The sequence below is a fragment of the Parasteatoda tepidariorum genome, chromosome 7 (assembly GCF_982258835.1).
Source record: "Parasteatoda tepidariorum strain Cologne lab strain chromosome 7, Ptep-v5.0, whole genome shotgun sequence".
In the NCBI taxonomy this organism is placed as follows: Eukaryota; Metazoa; Arthropoda; class Arachnida; order Araneae; family Theridiidae; genus Parasteatoda; species Parasteatoda tepidariorum.
In genome coordinates this window covers 21,719,022-21,739,568 of record NC_141761.1, presented here as the reverse complement: position 1 = coordinate 21,739,568, position 20,547 = coordinate 21,719,022, and the positions used below count along the sequence as shown (strand labels likewise).

The 20,547-nt window shown below is 26.4% G+C and overlaps 1 protein-coding gene across 1 annotated transcript in view; it reads right to left on the bottom strand.

The window, feature by feature from the left end:
- LOC107449487 (protein turtle) overlaps positions 1-18,710 on the bottom strand; it is a 94,881-nt gene extending 76,171 nt beyond the window's left edge. The window contains exon 1 of the mRNA XM_087167469.1: positions 18,312-18,710. Coding sequence (XP_087023595.1) covers positions 18,312-18,381 — 70 coding nt within the window. The 5' untranslated portion in view covers positions 18,382-18,710. The remainder of the gene's footprint in view (positions 1-18,311) is intronic.
- Between the last annotated feature and the right edge of the window lie 1,837 nt (positions 18,711-20,547).

Below are 20,547 nucleotides of genomic sequence, written 5' to 3'. Positions count from 1 at the left end.
ATTGCATGTCATTATCCTTATAATTTCGAGAGCACATGGTTGAGGAAATCATTTATGTCTAATAATAATTATTGATTTTTTAGTTAATCTTCCAGTCGGTCGTGCCATAAATTTGTGACAAGCAATCAATTGCTTTCTTTTATTGTTAGTAAGTCACCAACTTCAATAAGAAAAATTAAAATAATAATCACAATTGATTAAAGCCTTCATTTGTTACTTATTTGATTATTATTGCTAGTTATTTTCTGCCAGTAAGTATATTGATCAATCATATCAGCAATTTATTAATGAATATCAAGAGTGATATTTAATAAACGACGAAAAAATAAGGAAAAACGTAAGTAACTCATTCAAGTTTAAAGCAATGTTTGAATTTTTTTGCATTTTAAATTTTTTATTGTAAAAACAAGATTAATTTACGTATGTTTTCCAGATTATTAGATAGGTCTTTAGTTTGTTACTTTATTAAATCTAAACTTTTATTCATTTGAATCTGTATATGAAAAAAAATAAAGGGAAGGTGATTTTTAACCAATAAATTGGAGACAAAGTAAATGTAATAAATGCCATTTGCATATGCAAATTCAAATGTTTAAAAAAAAAACTCTCAAAAGCATAAATTTTATTGTATTTTTAAATATTTTAATGGTCCAAACAAGGTTAATTTATATATACTTCCCAAATTTATTAATTAGGTTTTAAGTTGGTATTTTATTAAATCAGAACTCTCTCCATTTGAATCTGTGTATAAAAAATCAAAGAGAATTTGATTAATTTTCACTAAATGTAATTTTTAACCCATAAATTGGAGACTATACAAATAAAATGGAATAAATAGAGTTTCAATCCACCAGCATATGCAAATTCAAATAGTTTCAACTTTATTTTGTCAACAAAAAGGCAATTTCGTTCTAGGAAAGGGAATCACTTTGCTCATTAGAATAGTAATCTCATAGCAAAAAAAAAGAAAACTTTTTTTCATTGCATATTTCCCTCAAACTTATCTTTTAGAAATAAGCGCGCAATATTCGCTTATCTAACTGCTCATTTATTTTGCGCTCCCAACAGCTTCTAGCATTAACTCCTACACTAAGCGTGAATTGTTTCACTGAGTACGAAAATTAATTTAAATACGTAATACCAGAAAACATATTCAAAATAAAGAAATTTTTTTCACTTTTTAGATAAGCTTTTCAACAGTAACGAACCAAACATAGTTTGGCGTAATTATGTGCTTAGAGTCAATTTAGTTTCTTCCTTTATTCAAAACATAGTTTTTCGAAATGTCTATTTTTCACTTCACGTAGTTGATCGTTATGAAAAAAGTATAGGGGAGAGTCGGGTAGCCCCGCTCACTTAATGTGTATTGCTTATATTTCTGTATAATACTGAGTAATAATAAAATGTTTTGTATGTTTCTTTTGTTTTATCATCTAATTAAATAATACAAAAAGAATAAACCAAAAAAAGAATAGTTAAACTTAAAAAAATAGAGATTTAAAAAAACGCGTTTTTCAGCTCTTTTCAAAATGTGCCCCGCCCAGTTACAAAAATTTTGCTTTTTGGCTATTTTTTTCAGGTGTAAATGAGAATGACCAATGTATTGACAATAGATAAACCTCATTTATCATTTTTATCACAAATTATTTTATTTATTACATATTTATATACTTTTAATGAACTCTATCATTTAATAACAACAAATGTCATACTTTTTATCATTATTAATGTATATTAATACATTATAATATTATGATATATTTATATTAAATATTTAACGAAAAAGTAACAATCATTAATAACAATAGTTGTTTTTCAATATAAACTTATTTGGTTGATCTCTTCTTATAAACTTAATATAAAATACTTCTTTAAAATTACAAATTCACTTTGTATTTTGATTGCATTCAAATGCTTCTGTAGATTGATTCGTTCACAAATAAGTGAAAATAAATAAGTAAGCAAATAGCTTATCATAATATTTATGATTTCTTGATATTAAATTTAATTTATATATATTAATTACATTTTTAAAATATTTCATTTTTCATTTTTAAATATATAAATTTATGTTTCATATAATATTAAAACATATATTTGTTGTTAAAAATGCATATAACATTCAAATTTGAAGCAATAAAATAATAATCTTTGCAACCGTACATTTATCGACGAAATAAAATTGGGCGATGATGATGATACCCGATATTCATGTGAGCGGGGCTACCCGAAATCCAATTTTTTTGTAAATTTGTAATTACTCGAACAATTTTTTACATACAAACTTCTTTCTTTGTGCAAATTAAACTTAAGACTACATACTTTAATGCTGTATGTATAGAAAAAATTATTTTTTTAGCAATAAAATGAAGTTTAATCGAAAAATTCAAAAAAAATTTCTTAATTTCATGACTGCTGTATTCAACATATTTTCAAAACTATTGTTTACCATGTTAACAGCCGCATAAATGCTTGAAACTTTGAAAATAATCTTTTTTTAGTACAACAATTAATGTCCGATGGCCCATTGACTTGAAAAAATATTCTATACATATGAAATTGACTGTGGGCGGGGGTACCCGCTGGGCGGGGCTACCCGACTCTCCCCTATTTATTTTTCGAATCATACTATACTTATTATAAATGCTATTGTTAAAATCATATGGTATATGTTTTGTTCGAGCAAAACACGTATAAAAACTTTCAATACATTAACGGGGTTAATATATTCGATTACAATATATCATATCTATTCTGTATCCTTGTTTAATTAATTACGTGTTCAGTTATTTTCATAGTACATATGTTGTAAAAAAATTCTAAATACTTCTCTGTAGGATTTTTTTCCTCTCTCTCTCTCTCTCTCTCTCTCTCTCTCTCTCTCTCTCTATATATATATATATATATATATATATATATATATATATATATATATATATATATATATATATATATATATATATATATATATATATATATATATATATATATATATATATATATATATATATATATATATATATATATATATATATATATATATATATATATATATATATATATATATATATATATATATATAGATATATATATATATATATATATATATATATATATATATATATATATATATATATATATATATATATATATAGATATATATATAGATATATATATATATCTATATATATATATATATATATATATATATATAGATATATATATATATATATATATATAGATATATATATAGATATATATATATATATAGATATATATATATATATATATATATATATATATATATATATATATATATATATATAGATATATATATATATATATATATATATATATATACATATATATATATATATATATATATATATATATAGATAGATATATATATATATATATATATTAAATGATGGTGTCGCAGGTTCAAATTGAATCGTTGACAATACGAGTTTTATGCTTTACATGGTTCAACCAGCGAATCAGAAATGAGGATGTTATAAATTATTGTTACTTTTATAAACCTTTTCAAAAATAAGCTATAAGTCTGTAAGCAAAATTTTGAAAAAAATAGTTTAACTCAGTTTTCCGTTATTGTTGATGCATTTTTATTGGTCGTAAAGTCCCATGGTATTATCCAGTTTTCCCCGTTTTCCACTACAGTTTCCCATATATAATTTTTAGTATCCCTAATTTAAAAGTATTTACCTGTAATATTTATTCTTCTTATTCTACTCCGCTATTATTGCACTTCTGATTTTGATTGTTACCTAAATTAAGAGTTTACAACTAAGAGAATTGTTTCTTTATTATAATCTAATTCAATGATGTTACCTTAATAGGCTAGATTTTTAAATAAATGCCTAAATTTAATAATCGCCAATCCTCAATGCTTAAATTTATTAATTGTTTTAAATCTATTCCTTTTGGGGACAAATTTCACTAATATATAGTATTATAAAGTGCAGTTCAATAGATTTGATCATTTTCAGGCACACTGTATGCTTGTACAGATGGTATTTAATGCATTATCTGGATTGTATTATTGGAGTATAATTATATTGCTTGATCTCCCACGAATGATTGCACGATCACTTTTTTCTCCCGCAAATAACTAAATAGCAGGATTAGCAGGTAACTATATGTTTAATGTTTTTTTTATGCCTTTATTAACTTATTCTGATTATTTTTTCTCTGGTTTCTCTACAAAATAAATTAAATTTAGATTATTTAACTATTGTGTTTCTTCTATTACTTTGCGCGAGTGAGCGTCGCACGTGCGTCTAACATACGATCCAAAATATCTCAAGCATTCTTTAAAAACATGCAAAGCCTAGCCTAATAAACATTAAACATGAACTAAATACCCACAAGTTTCATAAACTATTATTTTTGCTTATGCCATAACTAGTCTAGTGAAAACATTGCATCAAAAAGGCTCAGATATTATGAAATGTACTTCCAAATTTTCAAAATTTCTTTTGATAAATTAAACACTACATTAATTATAGTGCAACAAACTTTTAAAGGAAACCTCCACAAAAGCTTAAAAAAACCAGCAAGGCTTCTCTAAAGACAAAAGAAGACAGAACCATAACACAACGAAGACTGCAAAAGTGTTAGGTAGTTAAGGTATAGGTAGAGAAAACCTTCATATATATCATTCAGTATTAAAAATTATAAGTAATCGTTATAAAAGTTGTGATTTATAAAGGATAAAAATCTTTATAATTTAATAGGTTTTACTATAATTTAATAATTTATAAAGTATTTATAAAGGTTAAAATTTTTTATCAAAGCTGCAAACTTCTTTTTATGCAGGTATTCTATCCTTGTACTTACGCTGCGATTTTTATAAATGTTTTCTGCATTAAGAAAAGCTTATGCCAACTCACTTAAGCTTATGTGGAAGTATTTTAAATGATTCGGTTTTTTTTTACTTGGTTTCATCAAGAGAATTAGATTTTGTTGTTGAAATGTGTTCCTTTTTTTGAGAATAATCGAAGTAAGGCTAACAGAAGAACGGGTAAGAGAGCAATGTAACTTTTTGCCTGTTTGAATTTTTCTGTAGCATCAGAAGAATTATGATAACAAGCATTTTTCTAGTTATAGAAACAAGAAAGAAAATGAACAACAAGGGAAAAAAATACTGCTCAATGTAAGAACCGGTGAATTTTTATTCTCCTGCATTCCATTAATCATGTATCACCAAATACTCATAGAGAGAAAATGAACCTAAATAACTTTTACTTTAATGATTGGATTTTTGCGTGCTCAAGGACTCAAACTTAATGCTGTACTGGAGTGAACTCAAATATGCAATTTAATTAGTGCAAACTATATTTGTTACAAAAGAAAACACAAAAGTTTACTTTCTCCGAATAAACCTAACATTGCTTCTACGGATTTGGATTACTAACCCCCAAAATGTAGGGTGTAGCTTTTATCTGAGAAATATGATCCTACTACTTTGATCTGGAAAGCGGTTCAAATATTGAACCTTTAATCTTAATTTTACTTTTTGCTTATTTCACCATATCTCGAGAACTTTTTCAGGTAAGAGAAAAATTTTGTACACAATTATAAAGTTTGTTTATCCAAAGATAATTGCAGTAAAAAGTAATAATAGCTCTTAATTATGTTTATTATATAACTTAATAATAGTCGAAAGAAATTCGAATTGCGAAATGTAAAATTTTTTATATCAACTTAAACAATATATTTTTAAATTGAAAAATACAAAATTTAAACGAAGTCAGCCAAATAATTCACGAGAAATCAAACTTTAAATATACTATTTTTTCTTAAAATTTGATTTTATAGGATTTGATTGATTTTGTTCAAGATTGCAATTTAAAATTGTATTCTTTAAAATAATATAATAAGAAATTGTATACAAATTGTATGCAACTCAAACTTTGTTCGACTATTATTAAATAAAATTGTAAAATATTACTGAAAAATATGTTTTGTATGCAATAAAATCTTAACAAACATATTAAAAAACTGTGCGCAAAACTTTTAAAATTCTTTAGTTTTCAAATCACTGAAACACTCGAAAAGTAAAATGAACATTAAAGGACTGAAACGTTTCAGTTCTCCTGACTATTGAGACCATATTTCTTAGTTAATGGACACCCCTATATTTTGAGGGTAAGAACTCCTAATTCGTCATAAAAAGTATTAGGTGTGTATATTCTCAGAAGGCGGCAATTTCTATATTTCGGTGGTCAGATATCCGAAAAAAAAGATATGTTTATTCGCAGAAAGCATATTGTATGTCTTATTGCTTTACTTAAAATTTTATCTGCTCAAAATAATTAGCACATTTGAGGTTTCTCCGTGATCAATAAAATGTAAGAACGCGAAAATCTGTACGGAAAATAATATCTCCATTTGCGATGTATCACGTAGCACTTATTACACAAATCATTAATGCTCAAAATTTGCAGGAAAAACAGTAAGGTAATTGACACAAAAACTAGCAATACGAGTGGAAAATAAGACATCTACTTACAACTAAAATGCATCATTCAACACACAAATTTATTTTTCCATTCTCTCAAATAATTCAAACCACTGAGATGGAGAGGTATAATATTTCAAGAAAAGCCCAACGGGGAAAAGAAAGATGATTATTTATTTGACAGAAACACTAAGAAAAGAGTTTTTCTCTGAAGTTTTGTGGAAAAGACTCAAAGTACGTTGAAGTTATGCTTTATATATTTCTATCTTGGTGGTTTGCCAAAAGTCATGACCAAACTAAGTTATTGTTTGCGGTAAAATGTTCTCTCAGGATTCTAAAATGGAAAACTTGCTTGGCACGTAAATTCCCCAATCGGGAAAAATGATTACTTTTATATTTTGACAAGATTAAAAATTAGCTAATGCACGTTGCTTTTTTGTTGGTTTGGAAAAAAGGCTGTCTTCTGCAACTGTTCACTTAATATTCGCTTATTTATCTATCCACTTCAGGTTTTATTATTTCCACATTACTTATTTCGAAATATTTTTTTTCTCATCAAAGTATTTTATTAAATTAAATAATCATGTAAATTGAATTATCAAAAGTAAGAAAGTTAATTAGTTAAATTTATAATTGAGGAAAATATATTACCATTTTTTTACGTGAAGTAAGTTTTGAATATCTCTAAATTTACTTTAAAAAATATGCTTAATTTTTCAGAGCTCGAAGATTTACAAGTTGAGCAATTAAAATAGTTTTCTAATAAAAATCGTTATAATGCAGATTTAAAGTCAATTTTTAACGTAATTTTTTTGTTAAATATTTACATAAAAAAATAGCTATATGCCAACATTTAATTATTTTAGAACTAAAAAAAGGAATGTGGGTAAAATTATTACTTAGAAGGCACATAAAACATATGGTTTTAAGAGAAAAAGGGAATAATTTCCTTCACAGGCAGTTTGAACAATTTTATCTTCATCACAACTATCTACAAGAGCTTGAAATCTGAAAATAAGTGTATCAGCGTTTAAATTTTATTCATGAAGTACCTAAAATTGCAGCTTTAGGGAGAAGTGCGTGGAAATACTCTCCCCAGGAAGTCGAAACTTATTTGCTTTCCAACACAAGACTCCATTTGAGTACTTTTCCAAAGATTCAAAACTTTATTTTCTTAAATTATTTTTCGTAATTTGAATACACCATGATTAAACATAAATGAAGAAACGTAAAACATAAGATATAAACGTAAAATAATGAGTCAGTTAAAGATTTAAGCATGTTTGTCATGAAAACTTTCCCCGTAAAACATACGAGAAGTGCTTCGAGCAATTATGTATAAAATGAAGAAAAATAAATACTGTAATTAAAGGAAGCGAGTGGGGATTGGCCAGTAAAACATTTTGAGTAAAGTTTTGAAAAAAAATTCCTAAATTCAATTTTCTCTACTTGAAAATTTAATTGCAATTATTTAAAAGCGCAACTCCTTTCTGTTTGAAGTTTGAGGTTTAAACTCTGGGTTTTTATATAACAAAGATAGTGTTTGAACATGTTCATGGAAATAATGATATATTTACTCATTAGCACGAAAGCAATGATATTTTCAATGGAACCTGCAGAAAGATTTATTTTCTGTTATTTCATTAGCTTTGAAAATAGTTGTAGGAAACAAGAAATTCGGGTTTCAGCAAGGTGAAAACAGCAGTAAATAACCGACTGTTAAACACGATGGTTCGCTGAAGATTTATTCAATAGGCCCTAAACAATCTGATAATTGGTCTAGATATTTTGGCTTTGCATTCATGAGGAGTCAATATATGTACTGAGCAGTTATGTTTATTGGGTAATAAATTGTACAAAGCTAGTAGGAGAAACGGTAAGACACCATGCAGCTTTATATCTCGCTAGAAATTTAATATAACGCTTAAAATAGCTTGGAAGCAAGCAATAATTTCTTATCTCATATGAATTCGACAATAAAAGAAATACGGAAATAAATTGTGCTTGAAAAATAAATCGGTTAAAAGAGGATTAACTTCTATTGTAATTCTTAAATGGAAGAAAAAAAGATTAATCTCATTATGCTGACAATTCTAAGTAGGCCAGTGTTTGCCTAATTGATAGCAAGAGAATAAAAGCATCCTAGTTCTGGCTGACTTATATCAAATTTACTTTACTAGCCAAGTAAAGAATTATTTCTTTCATTTTAAGCTTTACTTTGATTTAAGAATAGTTGTCAAAATATAACTCATCGTAATTGTAGATGCACGGTATTATCTGTGATAATGTAATGACCTATCATTAGTACTAATATTCCCCTATAAAATATCCCCTTTTTATTTCAGGCAAATATAAATTTTGAATATCGTAAGTGCAAGTTTCTCTAAATTAATTTTAGTACAAACTTTGTACATTCTATGTTTAGTTGCATCGTCCTTTTAAATAATCTTTCGTTTGGAGATTTTTTGCATAAGTTTTATCCTTTCAACATTTTCTTAGAAAAATAAAATTCGGGATGCTCAGAAAAGGTGGATTAAATGTTTCTTGAGTTGACTTGGTTTAAATAAATAAATAAATAAGGGAAAAAAAGAGAACTCACGGTATTGATATTTATATAGTACCTTTTAGCATATTGTTCAAATAGAAAATAATTGTCTCTCTGTATAGAATACCTGATAAAGCATAGCGTGCATTCCCCCCTCCTTTTTTTGAAAATGTAATTGTTTTGGCTATATGAGCAAGAATGTATCGCCTCCAAAAAATGGGCTTTATGCATGTCTCTTATGCAGCATAATAAAGAAAATACTTTGTCGGTAAAAATATATATTTTGTACAAAATCTTGAAATTATTGCAAAAAACATTTGTAACCATCGACAACAATGAAGCAGCTTTTCATATCCCGGGGATATTTGAGCAAATATAATTTTTATAATATGCAAGAAATAGAAAGTTTCTGGAGGCCTCAAATGTCGATTCATGTGGTTGCCATGTGGTACACCATTCAGTTGCCACAAATGCCTAAAAAATTTATATTTCCACTTCTCCGTGTAAGATGCTGGAGTGACAACTTTTAGTTTCCCACTGTTGTGGTAGCCATCCATTAAACTTAGTTGAGGACTAACCGAATCAGTTCGTATAGTAAATTTAAAAACACTTTTTCAATTCCGAAAATATGTATTATTAGTGAGTACAGCGGACTCCGTGTGCATCTATATGATTAAGTATTTTGAGAAGTGCTTTCCTTCCTTTGTATTGTACAGCTTGCAAAATAAAAAATGAACATCCTGAATAGCTTTTCATGCAATAATCTGATTTTCACGGAAATAAAACATCCAGACGGTAAACGGTGAATAAAACATCCAGATTATATTTTAAGAACTTAAACAAAGTCACAAAATCGTAATTTTTCTAAATAAACATATTTTTTTTCAACTGTATCAGATTCTTGACCTTCAAAATAAAGATTGTAATTCCAAACTCGAAAATACGACTTGAATAGTTTACGCAGGAGAGCAATCGAAAGTTAAGATTTAATTTAATTTTTTGCGCATTTTGTCGCATCTTGAGAGTTTTTTTACACGTTTAAATAGTCATAAAAATTGCTTATACAAAGCTAATGAAAAATGTGTTTTAATAATAATTAATATTTCTAATTTTATTTTATTAATTATAATAAAGAATACTTTGAATTAAAAGATATATAAATTTTTACATAGTTTTATGAATGCAATTTTAAATGGCTAAATGCAAAATTAGAAATAAATTGATAGAATAGTTCTTGAAAAATCAAATTTTAAATATACGTCTTCATGAAAATTGAATAATTAATAAACTATTCGATTGATTTTGCTCAAATTTTGTATTTAGCTATTTAAAATTACATTTTTAAAAGCAATATAAAAATTTGAGCATCTGGTAATTAGCATTATTATTAAACAAAATTGAAAAAAATAATAAATAATTACTAAATATAGTGCTTCAAGAATCTGAAAAAAGTTTTTTTTTGAGAATGTACATTTTTGTTCCAGATTTTGTACTTAAAATATCGTCTGCTTCAATTAGTTAGCATATTTAAGGTTAGGCTTTCGAACTATTAATATTATTTCTAGTATTTTAAAATCAGATCAAGAGGTCGAAAATTATTCGGGGCATTCATTTTTGATTGTGGGTGTGTATGCGTAAACTTAAATATGCGTAAACTTAGGGGGGGGGTAGACTTAAGTAATGCTAATAAGAAAAAATTCTATATTGTTTCCAATGATTTCATTTTACTCTCAATCGAAAAGAAAGCTAACTTGAATCGGAAGGGCAAATAGCGAAGAATTTAATATGGTTTTGTATTTAAAAAAAGTACTATTTTTAATTTAGGCTTACTTAGATGTCTGTCGTTTCTATACAGAAAAAAAAAGAAATATTTCTTAAATTTATGTTTAGTTTTTATGCTAGTTTAAATGCTTCTTTTTTGTATTAATTCTAATGCTAGCATTGCAATCGATAAAAGAGTAGTATTGTTACCTGTGATATTTTCGTCACGGAATAGAAAATGTTCATAAGTGAGTTGATCGAACTGACTGTTTAAGAGTCTTAAAGGTTTTTCTTTTGCAAAAAAAAGAACCGTTTCTGTCTTGGTTTTAGTTGTAACTTATTTAAGTCGAAATAGAGTTCCACAATGGGCTATTGGCGACGGTATGGAAAGCATCCTTAAGGATAAAATGAAGACATGCCATCACAATTTTGATCCTCTGCAGAGGGGATAATTTCAGTCTTGGGCTTCTTTATGTGTCTGACTGCTTTTTCGACGATTTTGTAAGCATTTTTTACCTTACCCGGGAAGATGTGAGCGTAGTTTAGAAATTGTCTTCAAGTCTTTCATAGTTTAGAAATTGTTTTCAAATTGTCTTCAGAAATTTATCAGGAAAAGCATTATTCTGAATTTTTACTAATTTTCAAGTCTGATTATATTATCAAATACTTTGTAGACCATTGAGTTTCCACTTTTTAAATATTAAGTCAAATTAAAAGAAAGAAAATACGATTCAATATGATAAATATTTGAAAAATCATAAAGTCTTGATTCATAGAAATTATAGTTTCTGAATTATATCTTTTACATTGCGCTGTAAAAGTAGCCCCAAATACAAACATTTAAGAAAAAATAATAAATCCTAACTAGTGGCAATTTCTTTAGTATCCTCCTCTTAGTTGCATGACTAAAAGTGTGCATGTCATTCAGATGAGAAAGGAGTTAGAAGGGTAGAAATTTAAACAAACAATACTTCACGTTTCGCTTCACTTATGCCTGTTCAGAACAACTTTATTGTGGGTTTATAACTATCTCTTTTCTGATTATCTTGCGTTATTTCAGTATTAAGTCTTTTGAGTGGACTGATTCTTTTAATTATGCTTCATAAAATAAGGAAAGCAATCATGTACAACTGAGCGCATGACTGGAGTTTCGTACGTTCAGGGTTTTTGGTTAAAATATTGTCAGATAAAATCCAGATTTATAACAGCCAGAAGAGAGTCTAAATGAAGGATTATGTTTAGGATTTCTCTTAGTTTGTCCAGTTTTCATTGAACTAAGCATAATTTAATTAATCACTAAACAGTTTATTGAATATCAGATTTATGTTTGGGTATTCGCAATTTTTTTTATCTATGTTTACATTATCATAAATACGCATGGATCAAAAATTGTCATTTTCAATCATATAGCACCTTCAACTGCAATTATTTGCACTCTTATCAACTGTGCAGTTTCTTTCAATTAAGCGTATATATTGGAAATAATATCTTACTTGTCATTGGCATCTATCTAACAGTGTCAGACTTGCAACAAGTACAATTTTGAAAAAAAAGTTACTTATTGTAAGTCTTTATAACTTCCAGTATTCTCTGGTTTGGCCTCATGCGTTTCAGCTCAACAATGTATACAAAGCAACACTTTCATTTTTGGATAGCAATTTCTGATGCGAAAAAAGTTGCAAATAAAAAATTTTACATTTTATACAAAAAACTCTTATAAAATATGTGAACTATTAATCTTTTTAACTCGGTTTTGATTTCCTTCCAAAAAAATACATCGGAAGCATTTTCTCATCTGTCTAGATAACAATATTTAAATTCTCCCCATACATGTCTTTATCGTCCCCCACCAGTCGCCGGTCTCATTTAGTCTCCATTACATTTCTTATTCTATTAAGAAAAGGGAAAAGAAAAACGAGACCAACATTCACAAAATAACTCGTGCGTTCAAAAATTATGCTATTGCTTACTGCAATCTTAATGTCGGTTAAAATTATAACAGCATTTTATTAAACTTTCGGTGGAATTTAAAAACACTGTTATTCTATACTACTGAAGTAGCCACGTAGTCTCCATTATTAACATATTAAACGAGAAATTGGTCTTTTGACAAAATATTATCTTGAAAATATTATTTAGCGTTTTTAATGCGCTTCCTATTTTTGAAATGCATTGTAAAATATGAATTATTTAAAAAAGTTGGTAAGTTGTTTCTATGAAATTGTATTGCATTAAGAAATAAGGCTAAATGTGCGTAACATTACTGCAATACAGTGATATTTTTCACGGGTTAGTAGGAACCTATTAAAAAAATTTTACCCCTTAAGACAATTTGTTACTAGGTTCATTTTGGCATTTACTTTAATTCCTTTGTAATTTTTGTTCAATTTAAATTATTCATAATTTTACTCACAAATGTTAGGGTAAAATTTAGGAACAATCTATAGATTAATCACCTTTTTTATACAACACATTCATATGAAAACCATAAATTGTTTGCCCCTTCTTTCCATAATGGAATGCATGAATTAGAAAAGTAGGTCGATTCGACCCAAGCAGAAAAGTTAATCTATGTGCTCTTTCCAAACCTAAGCGTTCCTCAGATTTACGCCACGGGACTACCGCCATCTGGAGGAATTGCGCACTACTTTTGGAGATACTGGTCAATTCATTCGGTGCAGCTTCTGCATATGTGATTTGTGTTCTTTTTCTATTGACCTAGTTTGCAGCTAGAGTTTTCATTCTACATGATACAATAATTGCGTCCTAATGTTTAAAATAGTTTTCATGAAACTGTGTGTTACTATGTTTTCGAATTATTTCTAATTTTGTTCTCCTGTGAACACATATTCTAAATACTGTAATACTCACATTATTTGTTTTGTAAATTTAGAAATTATTTCCTTTTTCTATACGCAAAAAATTTTTTTGTACTGTTTAAGTTGTTAAAAAAAGAAGTTAATGTTACATTGGCTTTGAAGCTATTAATCGGCATTAATAGATTTCATTGTATGTTATAATTCAAGATATTATTCAGGATAACAAAATTTACCTAAGTTGCATTCCTATATTCTTAATATATCATACTAATTTTCAAAATTGCTTTGTTGCATCACGTGTGGCAGGATTTAATATCCCATTAATAAAAATATACTTCTTTCATTGATTCTAAATTTTTTTTTTAATATATTAAAATTTGCAAGATTAAAGTATGCTTGTCACAGCTTCATAATCTGCCAGGGTTTAATTGGGAAGAGTTTCATTTAGAATATTCCAGATAAATCATATCCAAAAATCTCGATAAATCCCATGCTAGAATATATGCATATACATGTTACCGTAAATAGACTAGTTCATTTTATAGGTGTCGTTCCTTGAAGTGTCTGGAGGGACATATGCAATTTATTTTTGTTGAAGACAGTTCGTGTTCTGAAGACTTCAGTTAGGAAAGAAATGAATTAAACTTTTATTTCAGCTATTTCCTACATTCTCAGCTACAAACTCGTTGACCCATAACAATAAGTAAGAGCAATAGACAAATGATCCTAAAAAATAAGTTCCAGAGAAAATAAATGGCTTAAAAAATCGATGAAAAGTGATTCAACGAATTCTCAAATCAATGAATGAGCAAATTTACGAATAAGCGAATCAGCAAATCAATTAATCAATGAAATAGCTTATCAGCTGTTGGGCATCTTAAAGAATAAGCTTTTCATCTAATCAATAGATTAACGAATCAACGAATCATAGAATCAATGAAAAAGAGAATAATTAAATCAGTGGTACACGAAGCAATGAATCAGTGAATCAGTAATTCAATGAAAAAATCAAATTAATGACTCTTTGATATGCTGGTTTGACAATTCATTAATTGTCTGTTTCAATGATTCGTTGATTTAATGCTTTTTTTTTACTTATTGTTCCACTGGAAATTTGATTAATTAATTTATTGTTTCTTTTTTTCCTTAATTCATTGATTCGTTCAGCATCGTAATTAATTCATTCATTTTTTCAATGATTCCATAATTTTTAATTTGATGAATAATTGATTTGACGCATTGATTTATTGATTCGCTTACCTATAATTCACCCTTTTCTTTATTAATTATTGATTTACGATTTTCTTTTTTATTCATCGATTAATTTCTTTCCGGATTTAGTGACTTGATTCATTAAGTTTCTGTTTATTTGATGATTCATTTGTTCATTATCAATTGCTACTACAAATTGATTCATTGATTTTTAGAATTTATCATTCATCGTTCCGCTGATATATTAGCTCACTTGAAATTTCTTATTTGAATTAACTTTTACCTAGAAATCAATTTGAAAGAAAATTGGGTAATTTACTCTTATACATGTTGTAAAAATAATTATTATTAAAAGTTGTAGTTCAGGATTTTTCTAACCTCTTCCGTTAAAACGTGAAACGGCAGATGCTTAATGACGTGAATGGCGTTTTTGTTTGCCGTGTCGCTATAAAACTCTTGGCAATGTATAGTACGGTAACTAACGAGCACTGTTAAAGCTAAAACAGATATAATTTTATTGTAAATATAGTAAAAGAGAAAAGCATTTGCAACAAAGTATAATTCAAACACTATCTACATGAGCACAAACGGAACTCATAAAGCAAATAATATGCATTGTCATATTTAATAATCTGTGGCAAAAATAACAAATTATAAATTTTTCGAAAGATTTCGAAATTTTTCGACAATATTTTTTTCTTTTTAAAATACGACTTAATTTAATTTTTTTTCTTCATTTACTACTACATAATATCATGTTGCATTAGCTAACTTAAGTATAAAATGCAAATTACAACATTATAGTTTATTAACATTTTTTAAATATTTATTTCTAAACTGATTTATCACGATTATGATTTGAATCAAAGCTTTGCTCTCAGTCTGTATTTGAAAACTTAACGAATTTTTTGATTGAAGATTTAATTTTTGTTTAATGCTGTTTATCAATTAACTAACTCTTAAAAAAAACTTTCTCCATTGCAAATATTAGCTATGAGCTTCACTTACCCAGTTGTAATATTATCGATTCACTGAATTTATTAGCCAGTGTTAAGAATATATATTTATAATGCTTTGGACTTCGTCAAAATATTGCCATATACTATGCGCCTTTAATAAAATGCTTATTTGAATTACAAACTAAAACGTTCTGGATCAAATTACAGTATAAAATATCAGCGCTTTGGCTTAAATCAGACGTAAATTCCATTTGACTGAAAAATCTATTTTTATCGTAAAATATATATTTATAGTAATTGCAGAAATATATATTTAGAGTTGTTCATAGATAATACTATATTTATTACTGTAAGAATTACGATCTATCAAATTTATTGCTTTCTAAACGGCTTTTACGCTAAAAAGTACCGTTACCTGAGTGCACTTTTTACCGATTTTTTTATATTATATTACATTATACACTGTGAAAATTATTGAAACGGATATTTGAATGAAAGCTAAATTTTACGCTATCCATCAAAAAAAAATTGCAAGTACCTAATATTGTTATAAATAACTTATAGCCGTACTATAAATTTTTAAAAAATCTAGTTTGCTTGTTCACCTAAATGATTATAATATACAATCTTCAGGAAATTATATTAATTAATTAATCTTCAAAAGATTTAGCTTAATTTATTTTGTCTCCAAAGTGGCTTTTACAAAAGGAAATAATTTTATTCACAAAATCAAATTTTTTTTATTTTGATTTAGAGAGTATTCTATTCACTAATAAAGTTTCATGAATTTGGCAAATCGCATAATTGAGAAGTTTAGTTCTCTGTTTTTTTTCCTGGAATTAAAACTAAGCTGACTTTTTGTTTGTTCAGCTGCTTTGTTTTATTTCCGTTATACCTTAAGATTAATAAGATTTTTTTCTCCAAATGATGTAATGATACGTACACTTTCTTATCATAAAATCCGCTGATCTGATATATTTTTTCAAAAATCAGTTTAAGCTTTATCTTTATCATTTACTTAAATTAAAAACTAAAAGTTAGTTGTTTTTTTTCTTCTTAAATTTGTAAGAAAAAAACATTTTAAATAACAAGAATTTAAAAGTTTGCTTCCTTGCGAAAAAGTTAAGGAGCTCTATTTTCTTATTTGAAATAGAATAAACTTTTCTTGTAAAAAGTTTTAATAAATTTATGCCACCACTAATAATATATAGCAAACACAGTATTAAGCGCTTACATGGTTTTGGGAAATTTCTCTTACATTTGTATCCAAGTTGATAAAGAATGAGAGTCGACTTTTCATGAGAATATTGTTGTATTATACAACAAATTAATGTATCATATTATTTTAAAATAGGCTGTACCAAAAAATAAAAAATAATGTTATATTTATCAAAGAAAGAATCCATATGACCAAACTCGAAAAATTTTCAAAAACTGAAGGACATCAATTACATTAGATTACATTGCACCTAATATAAAACTAATTTTCTACCTAATATAAAGCTAAACTGTTTCATTCGTTCCATAAAATCATTGTTGTAAAAATTTTTTTCAGATAAATTGTTTAATCTATTCATTTTCGTATTTTTAAAGGAAAACAATTTTTATGTCTAATCAATGTACAATTATTTCAGTGAGAATGAATTAAAAAATGAAAGAAAATTATTAACTTACAATTTATCTTCTTAATACAAGAGCAGGGTTTGAAGTATTTTTTTGATGTTTATGAGAATGGAAAAATGGAACCCAAATGGAAATAAGAGCTGTCGGTCTTTTAAAAATACTACAGTATTTCGCATATTAGCTCTCTCTTTCTCTTTTTTTATATATAACTATAATAATTAAAGCTGTACTAAGATGTTTTTCACGATCCGTTTCATTCATTAGAATATTTTTTCTAATAAATTAACCACACACTTAAGTTTTGTTCCTAAAATTAATATATTAAAGTATCTAAAATGATGATAAAACACTTTTTTTAAGACATTTACCAATAACTAATTAAATATATGAAACATACACTATTTCGTAAGATTTCAAATTTAAATCTAGAATTCCATTTTTTCGTTAACTTCATTCTTTAAACATAACAATACATTTTAGTTATAAAAATTCATTAATTCTAGCGAATCAACTTATTTATGATTATGCATCCATCCTACCGCGAGCATTTATAATGTAAACCAACTGAAAAGCAGTTTGTTTTAAGTATTTCAGAATTCTTAAAAGTAAAATTCTTAATTTTCAGCTGATACATTTTAAAAATAAAAGATAATTTTTATGATAATTTTCTCCAACTTCATAGATTTAGCAATTAAAATAGTTAAGTTATTTATGAATATTTAATAAAATGAGAGGTTTTCATAGTTAACGAAATGGAATTTAAATAAATAAAAGGATAAATGATCTAAACTAAAAAAAATACTTTCATTTTACTTAAAAAAGAAATATTTCCAATTTCGTTAAAAAAATAATCAGCTCAGATATTCAAAAATTGTACAAAATAAATGGAAAATGCGTAAGTAATTTCTTACCGTTAATTACTTCCGAAGAATCTATCCCGATGAAAAAAGTCATTAAAAGTAATCCAACGAAATATGTCATTCTTTTTCTTAAGATTAAATAGTTCTTCTTTAAATGGAATTATAGGGGGGGAAAAGCTTGGTTTTCTCAATATTTTCACTTTAATTCCAATAGAGCAAAGGTGTTTTTTCGATCTAAGATAAATTAAATTTTTAGTTGGATTTATTGAGAGACCACTAATAGTTCTTTGAAGAAAGAACGGCAAATAATATTTCCCCTTCTCTCCAAATATAATGGAATTTCAAGAGCAGCCGCTTCTCCCAAACTTTCCAGACTTACTGAGCAAGCGAGAAAAGGGATCAGGAGCTTGGGCCGATCGTTTGCTTCTACTCTTTGCTCGTCACGGTTATGGTAGAGAATGAAAAGCGGGAAACTAAAGTGCGATTTGTAAGCAATGGAATAGTCCATTTCTTTTACAAAAGTGAAAGTTATGTTTGGCATTCAAACCATATTTCTATTCTAAAATTGAATTTTATTTTTCAAATATTCTTAGAAGTCTATCCTTTTAGTTAATTATAATTTTTATTTAAAAACATGCAAACATATTGCTAGGAACTATATTCTGATTAATTAATATGCAGAATTGAGTTTTAAGTATGGCAATTTTTAATGAGAAATTTTTAATTTTCAATAGAATGTGTATGTTATTTAAAGCATTTATGAAAGAAATATACTTCTATGATTTCAAAGTCTAATTTGTTTTTAAATTTTTGTATTAACAAAACAATATTCATTAAATATGTTTTGTTGATACGAACTGTTAATTTAGAATATTTTTGCACAGCATTCAGTTAAAAACATAGATATGTGTCAAAAATATGATAAATGAAATAAATTTTTACTGAATAGAAGTAGATAGCAGATGGAATAAAAAGCATAAAACTTACTGTTTAAAGAAAAATTTCAGAAACTTTCAAACAAAAAGTAAGGTATTATTTTAGCTTGATTAATTAGATAAATTTTTATTACATAAACTGACATCACGTATTTTATTTTATCGTTTCTCAAATAACACAGTACTTACGTTTCGTTTATATAGTAATTCAGTTACGTTGAAATTAGCATATCTTGTGAGTTTTTTTAAAGCCTATATTTATATAGCTAGTTTTTAAAACAAAGTTTGCTTTATAAATTATAATTTTGCTGATTTAATAAAAATATATAGAGACGAATGACTTTATTTTTGTGATAATTAGAAATATTCAATTCTTCAACTCTTCCATTCTTTTCCTTTAGTAACATATATTGAAATGAAATTTTCAAGGTATCATAATTGTACTTTTAACATATCTTTAAATCATAGAAAATACTTTTATCTTAAATAAAAATTTAATTCAATTCAATTTACGAGTACGCAAGTATAAAATATACTTGTTCTTATATACTTATAAAAAATATACTTGTCAAAAATATAATATACTTGTTCTTATATACTTGTAAAAAATATACTTGTTAAAAATATAATATACTTGTTCTTATATACTTGTAAAAAATATACTTGTAAAAAATATAATATCCTTGTTCTTATATACTTGTAAAAAATATAATATACTTGTTCTTATATACTTGTAAAAAATATACTGGTAAAAAATATAAAAAATATACTTGTTCTTATTTTAATTTGTTTATTTTAGTTACTCAAGAAAACTTCTCTTGTGTTACATTTTTCATTAGTTCTTTCAAATAACGAAGTTATAATCATAATTTTTATGCAGTTTTAATATATTTAGGTTTTTATTTCTTCTAAAAGTTATATATCTTTATCCATTCAATATATTTGCAGTTTTAATTAGATACGTGAAGTGGTAATTTTAATTTTAGATATAAAAATTTATTTGCTTATTAAAAAATCTAAAGTTTAAACTTTTTCATGATTTTGAGAGTGACGAATGCATTCAAATTTAAATTAAAAGTTATTCAAATAATTTTTTAAAAAAAAGAGTTTATCTTACTTTAATCTAACGTTCCTTCCCTACTTTGAGATTTTGAACTGCTTGAGATTTTGAACATTACTCGAGAGTATTTTATTGCTAGAACTGTAATCAAGAATAAAAATGCACATATCTATATTATTAAAAGAGAGGTTTTTCACCCGCTAGTCTCTCCAATAACTCCAAATTTGTCTGAACTAACGTCATGAAATTTAAACAGCAGGTGCCATTCAAAATTATGATCTTGAAGAAAAAA